The sequence below is a fragment of the Vulpes vulpes genome, chromosome 4, assembly GCF_048418805.1.
Source record: "Vulpes vulpes isolate BD-2025 chromosome 4, VulVul3, whole genome shotgun sequence".
Lineage (NCBI taxonomy): Eukaryota > Metazoa > Chordata > Mammalia > Carnivora > Canidae > Vulpes > Vulpes vulpes.
The window spans coordinates 47,716,697-47,733,092 of NC_132783.1; the positions used below are offsets into that span (position 1 = coordinate 47,716,697).

The 16,396-nt window shown below is 42.5% G+C and overlaps 1 protein-coding gene across 17 annotated transcripts in view; it reads right to left on the reverse strand.

Annotated features, from left to right (window-relative positions):
• Positions 1-16,396, reverse strand: part of BMPR1B (bone morphogenetic protein receptor type 1B) — a 399,506-nt gene that overhangs the window by 33,861 nt on the left and 349,249 nt on the right. For 9 of the 17 annotated variants that reach the window (XM_072755609.1, XM_026015621.2, XM_072755607.1 and 6 more), the window contains 2 exons: positions 9,924-10,026; positions 9,291-9,393 (listed from right to left, as the gene is read on the reverse strand). In XM_072755609.1, the coding sequence (XP_072611710.1) occupies positions 9,291-9,393; positions 9,924-10,026 (206 nt within the window). The remainder of the gene's footprint in view (positions 1-9,290; positions 9,394-9,923; positions 10,027-16,396) is intronic. The other 8 variants (XM_072755616.1, XM_026015622.2, XM_072755617.1 and 5 more) reach the window with 1 other exon arrangement.

Consider the following 16,396-nt stretch of genomic DNA (forward strand, 5'->3'; position numbering starts at 1 on the left):
GGACATTGGGTTAAAGATTGTCCAAAGAAGGGCCAAACGCAGGGACCTAAGAAGAAGCCCATTCCCGTTCTGTCCCTAGAGGATGAAGATTAGGGGTGTCAGGGCGAGGAGCCCCCCCCCGAACCTCGGATAACCCTTAAAGTGGGGGGCCAACCAGTGACCTTCCTGGCTGATATGGGAGCTCAACATTCAGTTTTAACTGAGGCAGAAGGACCCTTGAGCTCTATCTAAAAGATGCATTCTTTTGCCTAAAGTTAAGCTCTCAAAGCCAGCCTATTTTTGCCTTTGAATGGAAAGATCCTGAGACGGGATTCTCAGGACAACTCACTTGGACAAGGCTACCACAGGGATTCAAAAACTCCCCCACCTTGTTCGACAAAGCCTTGCATCAGGACTTGGCAGACTTCCGAGTTGGCCATCCAGACCTTGTTCTCCTGTAGTACGTGGATGATTTGCTCCTAGCAGCTAAGACAGAACAGGATTGTGTAAAAGGTACGGGGGCCCTGCTCGAGAGACTGGGAGGACTGGGGTATAGGGCCTCCGCCAAAAAGGCCCAAATAGGCCAGAGACGAGTGACCTATCTGGGATATCTCCTGGAAGGAGGCCAGAGGTGGCTGACGAAGGGCCGCAAAAAGGCTGTAGCCCTGATCCCAGCACCCACTGATGCCAGAGGGCTACGAGACTTCCTCGGCAGTGCCGGGTTCTGCCGCCTCTGGGTACCCGGGTTTGCAGAGCTGGCGGCTCCCCTATATCCTCTCACGAAATCCAACACCCCCTACCACTGGGGAAAGGAGCAACAATTGGCTTTGGACAAAATAAAAAGGGCCTTATTGACCACCCCTGCCCTGAGCCCCCCCCCCCCCCCCCAGATGTAACCAAGCCATTTATGCTATATGCTGATGAACACCAAGGAATAGCCAAAGGGGTCCTAACTCAGAAACTGGGACCCTGGAAAAGGCCCGTGGCATATTTTTCAAAAAAAAAATTAGACAGCGTGGCTGCAGGATGGCCCCCATGTCTCCGAATAATAGCGGCTGTGGCAGTCCTGGTAAAAGACTCAGATAAGTTGACCTTTGGCCAGCCCCTCACTGTGGTGGCCCCCCACGCCATAGAGACAGTCATCCGCCAGCCCCCTGATCGATGGCTCTCAAACGCTCGGGTCACCCATTATCAGGCCATATTACTGAATTCCGAGCGGATACGGTTCGGAACGGCTACATCCCTAAACCCAGCCACCTTGCTTCCAGAAACTGAGTCCCCCTTCCTGGTAATGCATGATTGCCACCAGATCCTAGCCGAAGTCCATGGCACCAGAGGGGACTTGACGGACCAGCCTTTGCCAGATGCTGAAGCAACCTGATACACTGAGGGGAGTAGCTTTCTACGAAATGGTCAGCTCAAAGGGCAGAGCTTATAGCCCTAACTCAGGCCCTAAAAAAGGCTAAGGACAAAAAGGTCAACATTTATACTGACAGCAGGTACGCTTTTGCAACTGCCCATGTTCATGGAGAAATATACCGAAGAAGGGGCCTCCTGACCTCTGCAGGTAAAAACATCAAGAACAGAGAAGAAATACTAGATCTTCTCCATTCCCTTTTTCTGCCGAGAAAATTGAGTATAATTCACTGTCCTGGGCATCAGCGAGGCAACGACCCAGTAGCAGAGGGGAACAGGATGGCCGATGAAACAGCACGAGCCGCTGCACTAGGCCCACAGGAGGATGGACAGAAGCCTTCCCCACCAAACGAGAAACTGCCCAGGTGGTTGTCAAGAAAATCCTAGAAGAAATTTTCCCCCGGTTTGGACTGCCCAAGGTAATAGGGTCGGACAATGGCCCTGCCTTCGTCTCCCAGGTAAGTCAGTTGGTGGCCAGATTACTGGGGATAAATTGGAAATTACATTGCGCATATAGACCCCAGAGCTCAGGGCAGGTAGAAAGAATAAATAAAACAATTAAAGAGACCCTAACCAAATTGACATTGGAGACTGGCACTAGAGACTGGGTCCAACTCCTCCCCATGGTCCTGTTCCAAGTCCGGAACACTCCCGCGTGCCATGGGCTAACTCCTTACGAGATTCTCTATGGAGGTCCCCCACCAGTGACGGACTTGCTAGACTCTGCTATTGACCTCTTGCTAACACTCCGGGTTTACAGGACAGGCTAAAGGCGCACCAGATTATCCAGCGCCAGATCTGGAAACCCCTTGCAGCTGTCTACCGCCCCAGAGACACAACCGACCCACACCCGTTCCAGGCCGGTGACTCCGTCTACGTCAGGAGACATCAGTCCAGGACCCTTGAGCCCCGCTGGAAGGGCCCATACACTGTACTACTAACCACCCCAACCGCCCTAAAAGTAGACGGCATTGCTGCTTGGGTCCATGCCTCACACATCAAGCACGCCCCATCAACGAGCACCGCTGACGCCAGCCAGGACGGACCCGGCGAGCCACCCCAATGAAAGCTCCATCGCACCCAAAACCCGCTCAAGATAAGACTTTCAAAAATTGTTCAGTGACAATTGTTATATTCCTACCTCTCCTAGCGCTCTTCACCCCCGCCAAAGGTAACCCTCATACCCCCAAAAGGTTAACCTGGCAGGTACTAACGTCTGGGGGTGACGAGGTCTGGTCCACAACTAAGCCTGCTCCCGTGGGAACCTGGTGGCCTAACCTATATCCTGACTTATGCAAGCTAACCATAGGGGCCCCCAGCCCATGGGACCTAGAGGGATACTTCGACACCTCTAGGGCCCCCAACCGAGAAAGCCCTCCAGGGCGACTGGGATTAGACCCATGGGGAGGATGTGGCACGTCTGACAGAAGGGCCATGCTAAGCACTCTTCCCTTTTATGTCTGTCCCGGGTACCACAGAGATCGCAGGCTAAATTCCACCTGTGGAGGGGGGGAACACTTCTATTGTAAAAATTGGGGGTGCGAGACTACGGGAGACACAGAATGGAGGCCCTCCTCCTCCTGGGATTACATCACTGTCAAGGCTAACTATACTCACCCGGCGTTTAACAAATGGAAAACCCTTAATCATGGGTCCTGCCAAGGGTGGTGTCATCCCCTACGGATATCCTTCACTGAACCCGGAAAAAGGGCTACTAACTGGGCCAATGGATACTCATGGGGACTCAGGCTATACAAAGAAAGAACAGATGATGGTTTTACATTCAAAATTAAACTAAAAATAGAATCCCCAGACCCCGTGGCGATCGGGCCCAACATGGTCCTAGGGGGTCAAAGAGCTCCTGCTAAACCAACAGCCCCGGCCCCAGCCGCAGGGAGCGCCACACCCGTTTTTGGCGCCAGCCTGTCTCCCTAACCCTAGCCGTTATGCTGGGACTAGGGGTCGCAACTGGGGTGGGTACTGGCGCAGCTGCTCTGATCCAGGGCTCACGACGTTATTTAGAACTCCAGGCAGCTGTAGATGAGGATCTACGGGCACTAGAGCAGTCCGTTTCTAAGTTAGAACAGTCCCTCACCTCACTTTCAGAAGTAGGACTTCAAAACAGGAGAGGCTTGGATTTACTACTCCTGAAAGAGTGAGGACTGTGTGCGGCCCTGGGAGAAGAATGCTGTTTCTATGCAGACCACTCTGGAGTCATCAGGGACTCCATGGCCAAACTCAGGGATAGGCTAAATAAAAGACAAAGGGACCGGGAGGCCCAGCAGGGCTGGTTTGAAGGCTGGTTTAACCAGTCTCCCTGGATGACCACCCTAATCTCTACCATTATGGGCCCTCTAGTTATCCTGCTCCTGCTGCTAACTTTCGGCCCCTGCATCCTCAACCGGCTGCTCCAGTTCATCCGAGAAAGATTGTCCATTACCCAAGCTCTGGTACTAACTCAACAATATCGGGCCCTCCAAACTGAAGAAATAAATGTTCCCTAAGATTTTAAGGTTAAAATCAGCCCAAACAAAGAGGAGGGAATGAAGAAACCCCACCCCCCCGTGAAAATGTAGGACCAGGCCTAACCCAGAGGCAGTCCACACCCAGGTGCCTTCCTGGATCTTAATCAACGAACGTTTTGTGGTTTTTCCAAGAACCCCCCCCCCCCCCCCAACGCCCTGACGGGAAAGTCCCTGAACATGCTCATATTGACCTTCAAATAGACCAATGTCATAACCCGAATGCTATGCTAATCCCGCAGTTTCTGCCTTTAAAAGATGCCTGTAATTGCCAATCGGGGCTCTTCCACCTCTGAGGCGGAGAGCCCGTTTGCGCAAACGTTCAATAAAACCCTCTTGCTAGTTGCATCTGCCTGTCTGGGGTCTGAGTCTCTGGGGCGTCCACCGGGACACGTTGGACACGTTGGCTCCCGTGAGCCAGGGTCCAACAAAACTACATTGAGGTTACCATATTTCAAAACAGAATGCTGCTTCTGATACATGTATTTTAACACATAAACATATCTATTTCAAAAAATCGTATAAATTTGATTTTAAAACTAGAGAATAAAGCAATAGCTTCTGTTCATCTCAACACCAATCACTTCTTTAAGTGCTCATTTTTTAAAAATTAAACAAAAATAAGTAACCATAACAAGTAATTTGAAGGGAGAGAGGAATCTCATCAATTTCTCCTGCCTACACACAATTTGAGGAGAGCATTTTACTCACAGTATCTTGGTGAAACCATCTGATGCTGAGAGTCCAGATATACATTATTCCTCCAACACTCTGGTGCCCTGATCTCCAATCCTGCAGGCAGGGAGCCAGACTCCAAGGCACTGCCACCTCACCAGATAAGCCTCTCCATCAAAACAGACATCGCTTCCTACTCTTAGCACCAGCTGCAATGTTACAGGGCTTCCCAGATCATATTTACTGTTTATGTGAAAGTGCTGCATTTGATCTAATAGCTCTCCTGATTTTCTTCTTCAAGAGGAAGAACGTTATCCTAGGGTGTTCTGCATTTCTGGTGCTGAAAGGGAATAAGCAAAAGACCAGTATTCATAAAAGAAGTTAAACTGTATTCTGGCCACCCTTCAACTTTTTCAACACAAAAGATGACAAATAAAATTTCAAGGACATAAATAAATGCTGATAAATACTTGTTGCATATGATTGTGTATCCCTAATTTCCTGCTAAATGTACCTAAGTTTAAAAAAAAAAAAAAGAGTCTGAGAAAACTCCAGATTAGTAGAAAGGATTTTGTTTGTTTTTAATAAGGACAGTTTATTTGTAGGTTTTTACCCCTACACTTAGTACTTCTCTAATCTCTAATAATGAAACCTCACCTACTTATTATGTAGCACCTAGTAATACTGATGTTTTGAGATAAGGTTAATCATTTAACTTTTTTGGAAGAGCAATTATATAAGCAACAGCAACAACAAAAATGGTGAGCTGGATATCTCAGCCTTTGGTAACAGAGTCTCTACATAATCTCTGCTTTCTCGTAATCTAACATACAGATTTATAACAAATCTGCTGTAACAATACATAATAATCTACTAGGCAAGGTCTAGTAAAAGGAGTCTCGAAGTGTGGTTTCTGGACCAACAGCATTAGCAACACCTGGGAACTCCTGGAAATGCAAATTACTGGGGTCCGCTCAGATATACTGAATCAAACTCTGGGTTGGGCCAGTAATCTGTATTTTAACAAGCCCTCCAGGTGAATTCTGATGCAGCTAAAATTTGAAGACAAGTGGGACTTAGTAAATATTAATTTAGAAGTAAGGGAGAGGAAGAATGAGCCAGCACGTGCCAACACACAGGAGTGAGGTGGTAACCCTCTAATACCATATTCTAAGAATAAAGAAAATGCTAATTTAACAAATTAAATAAAGCAAATCAGATATAATAAACAGAAGGCTTTAAGGTAATTCTGCTTATTGATTACTGGGTGCTATAACCATTATTTAGAGTTTCCTAACTTTTACATAGGTGAAACATTTTTTTTTTTTTTGAGAATGTTATTCAGAGCTCTCTGCAGAAGATGCCATAAGATGACACCATTGGCCCATTTCCTCTCTCTACTACATACTTTAGTAAGGGTCACCTTCACACAGTACTTAACTCACTGTTCCTCAGCTTCCCTATCTGTGAATGGGGATAATAACCACAATGCCTTCCTTATCAGGTTATGAAGATTCAGTAAATTTGCATATGTAAAGTACTCAGAAAAGAGCCATAGTAAATAAGCGCCCCATTCTCATTAGCAAATATTACAAGTATGAAGATGATTTCCATGGTCTTTGGCCAGACAATCAGCCTCGGCTCTGAATTTTAGAGGGTCCCTCCAACCATGCCCCTTCCCATTAAGAAATGAGTCTGCAGGACCCAGGGGATGCGTCCACCCAAAACTTTGTCCCATCCCATTCTTTTTTTAAACCACTGGTCATCTCAGTGTATCTGGTGAAGGTTAAAGGGGAAGAAAAAAAGAAAAAAAAGGTCACAGCTTTATGGTAGAGCTATGTTATAAAATGCCAGTACTCTCAGACTGCAGCCTGCAGTGACTTTTATTGGACCCCAAAATGACTGCATCGGAAGGGTGAGGTGGAATATACAAAGAACTCACCTACGTCGTCCTACATGGGATTTTCAAAGTTCAAAGCAGTAAACTTTAATGCCACTAAATTCCACCCAAGTCTACTATCTTGTATGATTTTCAGTATTATGTACCAGCCATTCCTGCATCCTCCTTCCCATACTGCTCTAAAACAAGGATTATGCTGCTGCCTTTCTATTCAAAATCCTTTCACTCAGTTCTCTAGAGACTTATTCTATTTTTAAAAGTCCCTACATTCTCAACCTCCTCAGAGAACATTCCCTCATCTGCCTCACTAGCACTATAGTGCTAACTAGAATCTGGCTCCATCTACAGGACAATACTCACACTGCAGCCCTTTCTGCAAAAGGAAGAGTCAGAACTTTCCTAAACCTTACTGCAACTTCTAGGACAGGCACCTTCATTTCCATGTGAACAACCTTTTCTCCTTGAGGGAAGAGATCCTAAAATCTAGCACTTCTGTTTTCGTTTCCAGTCATTTCTCACCCTCCTCCCTCTCCCATTCCCAATACATAAGCCCCTATACTAGTGCTATTCAAAATAGTGTCAACAGACCACCAACTTTCTGCAACTGGTTCACAAGGAAATACCTACAAAACCAGAAAGTAAACGTTTACAACTTTACAGCAATTTGACACCAGCACACTTCTCTAACAAGGTGTTATCAAACTCACAGGGTGAGACACAAGGGCCGCTACCTATATTCACATATAGATACTGTCTTTTTTCTACCAAAAGTATTACCCAAACTTTAATGTGCATACAAATCACTGAGGAATAGTCTTTAAAAGTAAGTTTAGCAGTCTGGGAGTGGGGCCAGAGATTCCACATTAATTAAATTAATTAATTAATTCATTCATTCATTTCACTTATTTGAGTGTGAGTTGAGGGGCAGGGACAGAGGGGAAGGAAGGGGGAGGATCTTAAGCAGGCTCCACTCTCAGCACAGAGTCCCATACCAGGCTCCATCTCAAACCCTGAGATCATGACCTGACCAAAATGCAGAGCCAGACACCTAACTAACTGAAGCAGCCAGGCACCCTGAGATTCCAAATTTATAATGAGTTCCAAGTGATACTAATGAGCTGATCTACAGACCTACTTTAAATAATGAAGTTTTAGACAACAATTATGAGATTTTCTCCAACCAGCCATGCTGTTTGCTACGCCTGTATTTTGCAAATGCTTCTCAAGCATTTCAAAGCAAACCTCTCACATTTACTACTGCCTCTGTTTAGACACTGCTACTAAGAGACTGTGCAACTCTGAGAGAATTAAGTAACTGCCCTGTGCTGCAATTTCTTCATCTCTAAACAAGAAATAATTCTAAGTACCTCTTAGGATTGTTGCAGGACTCAGATGGGTTAACTAATGTGACACTGAACATAATGCTTGGCTTATGCCAGCCATTATAATTTTTAAAAATTTGTATTCCTGTCTTACCCCCTTAGGGAACTCCTGTTCATTCTTAAAGTCTTGTTCAAGTGTCACTTCTATGAAGCTTTTTTGACATCTCCCACCCCAGGCAGAGTAAACCACTCACTCATTTATGTCCTTACTGTACTTTACAATATAACTCTACTAAGATACTCCTTTCTTTTAAAGATTTTATTTATTTATTTGACAGAGAGAGAGAAAGAGAGACCGCACAAGCAGGGAGAGAGAAAAAAGCAGACTCCCTGCTGAGAGGGGAGCCTGATGTAGGGCTCAATCCCAGGACCCTGGGATCATGACCCAAGCCAAAGGCAGATACTCAACTGACTGAGCCACCCAGGTGTTCCTAACTTATTCCTGACTGAATATAATTTAATTATTTACATATTTCTCACATCCCAGTGTACATGTCTTGAGAGCAGGAATTTTCTGCATATATTTCTGTATCCCTAACACCTACTATGCTGACTGGCAATATATTTAAAAAACTGAATGTTTTATGTGAATTATTATGAATCAATCCTTTCATGCTTTATAGGCTTCAGCAGAAACAAGTACTATAACATATTATCATCAAAACCAAGAGATGTCATTATATCTTGTTAGGAAGATTTTCTCAAGAAGTAAAATCAATCATGAGAAATCATTTTAAACCACTTATATAAGACTTAGGCCTCAGGACTCTGTGACAATTCTAGTCATTTATCTCGTGGAGAGAGCCAAGGAGAAGAAAGGAAACATGGGAGCAGTGTTTAACAAAAAGTCTTTCAGGTTGCAATACTTGTCTTTTTCAGTGAGCCACACTTAAATGCATAAGTTTTAGAATTAAATTCTCTAGAGATCTTCCTCCTTCTATCAGTATATTGATATATGATTTACTAAAATGCAGTTGCTCTAGCCCAGACAAAAGGAAATGCATCTGGCAAATAATCCAACTCAGTCCCTTTTTTTTTTCTTTAAATGCATGTTAGCCTAATGGCATTTTTTGAGTGAAGTACAACTTCTGAGTGACACTTAGAGGTAAGCATATGACACTGTCTCCCTCCTCTCTGCTCCTTAAACCTACTACAAAGCTCTAGGACCTCTAGTTTTTACAGAGAAGAGGGGAGAAGTTAAAGAAATAAGATTCTCAAGCATGAAGCCACAGATGACTACTTTTCCAAGAACTACTTACTTGCCCATGTCTTTGAATCATATCACTTTGCCTCGGTCCCCTGCCCCAGCAGTGGAAAATGATACAGGTACATTCATTTAGAAAACACAGAGCAATTCTAGTTTTTATTTCCTTTGTGCCTAAAATGCTTCCAGCCCCCAAGCTTCCCTCTCCTTACCTCTATTTTTCAGTGGAGGCAATGTAGGGTGTAGATCTTTATTACATTCATTCCGTTCTGTACAGCATTCAATTGATCTTCTTTGATGAGGAATGGGGGTATCCTAAAGTTAAACCCAAACTGATATTAGCAGATTCCCCTAAATTTCAAAGTCACATAATCTAAAACTTTTCAGAGATCTAACACTATGTATAGAACTCACTTAAAATTCTGATAATTTTCCTCAAACATCCTGAAAATAACACCTTCTATTAGAAAATGTCTCTTCAATGCCCATGTATTATCTTACTGCAGCTTTTGCATTTCAACAAAACCACTATTACATTTTAATAACCAGGAAACACAGTTATAAACTGAGGAGTAAGGCTTGGATTAATGCAATTAATTTAACTGGAATCTGAGCAAGATAATCTAGTGAGTCACTAATCAAGAAGTTAACAGCAAATAGAAAAATAGTTGATTTTGAAATGAAGTTGAAATGAAGTTGGCCCACTAAGAGAATTTTCAAATCATTCTCCAACTTACTAAAAATAGGCTAGTGAAGAAAAGCAATTGTTTTATCTAACTTGAAACCTGACTGCTTGAGAGCTAGTAACGAAAGGTTACAAAGTAGAATCAAGTTCTCTTCCTTACCCGGCACTGAAAATCTGAGCCTTCTAGTCCTAGACATCCAGAAGTGACCACAGGCATCCCAGAATCATCTTCTTCAATCATTGTGAAACAATATCCATCTGTGCTAAAGACCAAACAGGCAAAGTAAGTGTGTGTGTGTGTGTGTGTGTGTGTGTGTGTGTCTACAAGGAAAGGAACATGTTTACCATTTGTTTTATTACATACAAGGAGAAAGTTGATGATCTTTACAGGTTACAATCTGCTAAGAGCATTCCAAAACGTCCTTTTATGAAATTTGATGTAGACTATAAAATATTTGGTAATATCTTCTCAGTCTAGAAACTTGTTGAGAAAGAAGAAGCCAAAGTTTCCATATAACATATGCCATTAATAACCATATATACCAATGACTAAACACTTGCTTTGGTCCTCTGTAGGCATCACCTCCCCAAATCCAGAAAAATGACTCTGTGAGGAAGACAGTTATTATTCTCATCTTTAAATGAGGTTTAGAGAACTCTGAGCAATTTTTCAAGGGCCTTACAGCAAATAAGAGGCCCAGCAGGGGTTTGGCCCCATCCAGGTAAACATTTATGCTGGTTCTATTTGCTCCAAGTGAAATAAACCTCTTACTAACAGACCAAAAGAAAGACAGGTAAGAGCTTGGATCAGCACAGCATAAGTGAGCTAATGTTCTATCATTTGTCCCTCTGCTTTGGGGCTGGTCTGTCATATGGAAACATCAAGCTTTGGTAAGCAGCCAGGGCTTACACTGGGGGTGGGGTGAGGATGAACAACAGAAAAAGGGGGTTTTAACAAGATCATGGAAAGCAAAGAAACAAAACTCTAAATTTCCATATGGTTTTCCAGATTTAAAAAATTTACTTATTCGATCTCATTTAACCCTCTCAACAACAATGAAAAGAAAGTGATATTATTTCTATTTTCCAAATGAGGAAACTAAAGTTAGGGGGTCTAATAAACATGTATATGGTGGCATAACAAACAGTAAGATAATTAGGCCTTGAGTCTAGGACCTCTTGCTTGCATCCCCACGCTTTGCACTATCCTCGCCTGGGGCCAAAGCTGGAAAACAAGAACCCTGACATACTGAACTATTTATAAACAGTCTTTACTGTCTTCACAAGTTAGGGTGACGAATGCCAGCAGATTCCTAATAAGTCACCAACCACTACTGCGAGTGCTAAGAAATAAAGTACTAAATCGTATCTCCATCTTCTTCTCATACACATGCTTGCTCAGCATCCAAGACAGATATGGCAACGTAGCCCTAAAAGGTCAGGGGAAGAAAGCTCTGAGCATGGCATTAGCCATGATTGTGGGTTTGTCTCTCTGTATCAATGGCAGCACCATTCTACCACACATTAGCCCTCCAGTTATCACCAACACCCTTAGAATGGTTTACTCAGTTTATAACCTCAAGTGATCCAAAATACCTCAGTTTATAAGAACTACACCAGCAACGTTCAAATATACTAATGAATGACTAGGAAGGGCCAATGATAAATCTCTTTGATAGACTAAGGTCAAATGCATGAATATTGTCATGGAAGAAAGACTGCCTCTGAATAGCCCTTGCTCTGAATTCTTTGGGGCTTTTTAGCCAATTTACGGAAATTGCTGTGGAAATCTAAAGCACGTAAACACTGAAGGCAATAAATAAAAAAGCTGTCCCTTAGAAATTTAAACAATATGAGCCAACAATACCCATGTGATTTTTAAAAATTCCTTTCCTTCCCATTTAGAACATATATATGTATAACTTCTATGTCTCATCAAAAGTAAAATTCAGGAATTATCAGAAAGAAAGTCACCTTGATTCTCTGACATTAGGAATTCATGGGGCTAGAAAAAGTGATACAGTATGTTAACTCTAAAAAGATTAATTTCTCCTTATTTATGAGTTCCCCTTACTCAAAATCTGAATGTATGGAAAGACACTCATAAGGATCAAAAAAGAGAATAAGAAAAGCTGGTTAAGCTGTTGGCAAGTGTTTCTGACAATGTCCTGGGAAATATAAAGAAATCAGAGAGAGTAAATTCAAGCCTTAAAAAAACACTCCCTTGTCTGCAAAGAGGGTAGAGCTAAAAATACAAAGAGGGTATGCAGGAGGAGAGAAGCCCTGGAGAAAAGTCAATGTCCCATAAGTCATCAATTCAGACAGAAATCAAATATGTAGCTGGAGGACAAGCAGAAAGGTTAGAGAATCATTTCAAGTGCATATTATCTGCAACAAAGCAAAATACTATTTTTTAAGGATTTTATTTATACATGAGAGAAAGAGAGGGAGAAAGAGAGCGAGCATGAGCAAGGGGGAGGGGCAAAGGGAGGAGAAGCTGGCTCTCCTGGAGGGGTGGAAGGGGTGTCCCAGGACCCCGGGATCATGACCTGAGGCAAAGGCAGAAGCTTAACCAACTGAGCCACCCCGGCACCCCAACAAACCAAAAATAATTTATAAGCTTCACAAAACACATGGCATGGTGAAAGTCACATGAAGAGTCATTACAGGAGATTTTGCAGCGTTCAGGGGTACAGTGATAGTCTAACGTCCTAGGAATAAATCTGAAAATGGAATGGGAAGGATTCACAATGTAAAGTAACAGCTAGAAAGATATTTAGAAGATAGATATTCCCTTAAGAGAGATAAAATAATGGCTTCACCCCTTCCTTTGAGTTGTGGATATTAAAAAAGTTTCTAATACTTTATTCAGCATATTTTCACTACATTCTCTATCATGTATGCCACGAGGCACGGGAAACGGCATGGGTTTTGGAAGCAGACATACCTGCACCTGATAGGAATCAAGGCCAAGACTGAGTCTGGCCTTAGTGTTGACTAGTGATGTGATCAATGGTACTTATGAAGAGCTTAAAAACACTCTAAACTTTGTACATGTTTTCTGAATTATCAGGTGGGATTTGAGAATCTCTTTTAAGTATGAAGCACTCCTGATTCCGGCCACTTTTTTAGACTATTCTGTCCAGGAATATGAGAGTGGTAATGAACCAGAGACTGGCCAACTCAGATTGGCTAAGCACTACCTATTATGAGACCTCAGGCCACACAGCCCAGATGAGCCCTTATCTAAGCCTCAACAAAGCATACCCTGGTCTTCAGAACTGTTCTACCTAGGAGTGCAAGAGACTGAATGCAACATCATTCCAAGTGTGTTCCTCTGCAGGTCAGCAAACTGCTTCCTACTGGTCTGTGAGGAATTAATACAGAAATGGAAACTTGTATAACCATAAATTTAGCTCTGCTGAATCTCTATAATAGAAAAATAGAAAAAAATAAGTATGCAATTTGCAAGTATTTTTAAATCTATTCTCTAGTAATTCATTTTTATCGTGCTTTAGAAAAGTATCAGTGCAGCTGATTGGGTGTTGGGGTGTGTGTATGTATTTCACCAGAGACAGCATGACAGGTACTGATGTTTGGAAGTCAAAAAGTAGATCATGGGCTTATAGTAATGGAGGACTGAATTTATTCTAGGTCTTAGGCCCAGGAACAAAGTAGCCCCTGTGATTCACGCAACTGACCTCAGCTCCTAGGAGACTCAACTGGAGTTAACATCTTGTTAGCAAAAAAGATGTTCATTTTACTCAAGAGTGAATATTCGCTCCTTTGAGAACCATTTCAAGGGTTGGCTGATGGTCAAGAATTAAGGACTTTGGAATAAATATTTCTTAACTGCAATTATCAAGGTCAATAAATCTGACTGCTGTGTTTTGGTTCTTACACTACTTGACCTCTAACAGCTTCTAACACAGCTGACCTTACTTCCTCCCTCTGTAAACTTGGTTTCAATGATACCATACTCACTGTTCTATGTTCATTCTGGATCTTCTGGGAAGAGCCTCCTTGACCCAAGCATTAAATGTCTCAAGGCTCAGTCCTACTCTGGTCTATTGGATTATTTTATTACTATACTCAATTTTTCATGCACCACTCTAGCCATGGCTTCTCTCTGAAGTTGAGCTTGACTTGATACCAAATCACTTGGTTTGGAAAATGGAATGTTAGGGGACATCCCACAAGTACAAGTTTTAAGATACTGCTCCCTCACAGTCAAGTAAGAAGCCCTGGATAGCTTCTACTCTAAGAAGGGTGGACAAACATGTGGAACTGGCCTAAGCTCAAGCAAACAGTCCAATGCCAAGCCCACCCAATCCAGCAGGGCCCAGCACAGCTGCAGCCCATTTGCAGACCTAGGAATGAAAATATGAATGTCTTTAGCTGTAAGTCACTGTGATTTTGACACCATTTATTTCACAGCAAAAACTGACTCATCTTCTGCTCACTCTAGACTCTTCCCCCAAACTCATCTTAGCTGCAAATCCATATCCCATGGCCTACTCTTTGGTATCTCCATTTGTGGGGGGTCAAAAACCTTAAACTTGGGCAGCCTGGGTGGTTCAGCGGTTTAGTGCTGCCTTCACAGCCCAGGGTGTGATCCTGGAGACCCTGGATCCAGTCCCATGTCCGGCTCCCTGCATGGAGTCTACTTCTCCCTCTGCCTGCGTCTCTGCCTCTCTGTCTCTGTGTCTCTCATGAATAAATAAATAAAATCTTAAAAAAAAAAAAAACCTTAAACTCAGTATGTCCAGATTGGAACTTAATTACTTCTCTCTGTCTTCTTTCATTAAAAGCCTACACTGTGCATCTAAATGTACATCAAGCAATTTGTGAAACCAGTTCATCAAAATAAAACTTTCCTTCTAAATAATTCCCCAACACATTCACTTCCCTCTTGCACCAGCACCACCCTAGTCCAAGATCATGTTCTCTTACATGAACTGTCTTTCCTAAATCCACATTAATACCACTGCTACTCCTGCTTAAACAAATCCCCATCACTGGCCTCCCAATGCTTCCAGAATAAGACGAACATTCTTAATAAAGTCGGCCAGGCCATGGATAATCTTTCCTAGCTCCAGGCTCAACTATAGCCACACCTCCACCTGCTCCCTGCACTTTAGGAAAACCAGTCTTCTTTGAATATGCCAAACTTCTCCTTCCCACGCAAAGAATCTGTCCTGCAGTTAACCCTGTCTGAACACTTTCTTCCAAATCAACTTAGGACACTCCAATGTCCTATAAGGAAATTAGGACAGAATATTTAAAGTTGGGATAATTTTGCAAAGTTTGCACATGTGACCACCAGAACTATAGCTCCAATGACACACACAGATTTATTCTTAATTACTACAGACTCAGACAAAATAGTAAAATATCCACCTAATATGTTTCTTCCTGATAATTTTCTATTTTTCAGAAAACTTTGACATTTTCCTGATACCTTTACCATTTATTACAAACAGGTGGTATTTCCCAGTAAATACCATCTGAGTTCTGGAATCATTTTACCATGGCACAAGACTCCATGATCCCAACTTTGTTCTCCACATAAGAGCCAAGTTACTGGACTTCTCTGGGCCCTGAATTCCTTATGTCTAATGATAAGAAATAAGCATACCCTACCATGCTTAGTTGTTTTGCTGATTAAAGGAGATATGTATTTATGAATATACCTATCATTCCCCCATATCGTTCAGTTAATATATATTTCTTGAGCTACATACACAGGATATGCCTTCTTTCTCAGGAAGAAGAAAAAAAAAAGCATTCAGCTCAGCTTTATGCTCCTTCCTGGGTAAATAGGCCCTAAATTATTGCTCAGATATTCTGCATGGACTTCAAACCTAGCAGCCCATGTTCCCATTTGGGCCTATTTCTTGAAAGACATACTGCTTTTCTGACATCTTAACTCTTGAGATCTGCACTTGTCTGGTTACTCTGCTATGTCTCCCTGGGCACACTGGCCTTATTAGGCTATGCCTCTTTACCCACTGTTTCATGAGGGGTGTAAATATAGGCTAGAGTGCCTAGCAAAATGGATGTAGCTGCATTAAGATGCATTAGAAAGAAAGAGGTAAATAGTCCAGTTCCAAATAAAGTTTTGATACAAATATGATTATTCACTAAGGAGTTTATTCTCTAATACTCTGACAATGTCTTTCCTACCATCTGGTGGACTCACATAAGCTCTATCACTACACTGCTTCCCAGAGTCAATGAATATTCCTAACAACTCAGGTGTTCTTTCTAAAATATTGACCACCAATGACAGGATGAATGGTTAAAACTAATAAAAATCCTCACACATTTGACACCCTCTGCTGTTGAATTTATTTTGGGGATAGGGTCTTTTGGGAAAAAAAATGGGTTTTGTCCTTGACACTTGTCCCAAGCTCGGGACCTGTGTTCTATGTTGATGTGCATATGTGATATATTTGCAGAAAGGAAGAAGAATCTCAGAATGCCATTTCAGGACAAAATGCAATTTAATATTTTTCTAAGCACAGGTACAGCTCTGAGAGTTAAGGAGTTAGGCACTATTCCTCAAAATGTGTTCTTGGGTAACATCAGCCTACAATTTTGTAGTCAAAAAAGTATGACTTTTTGTTAAAC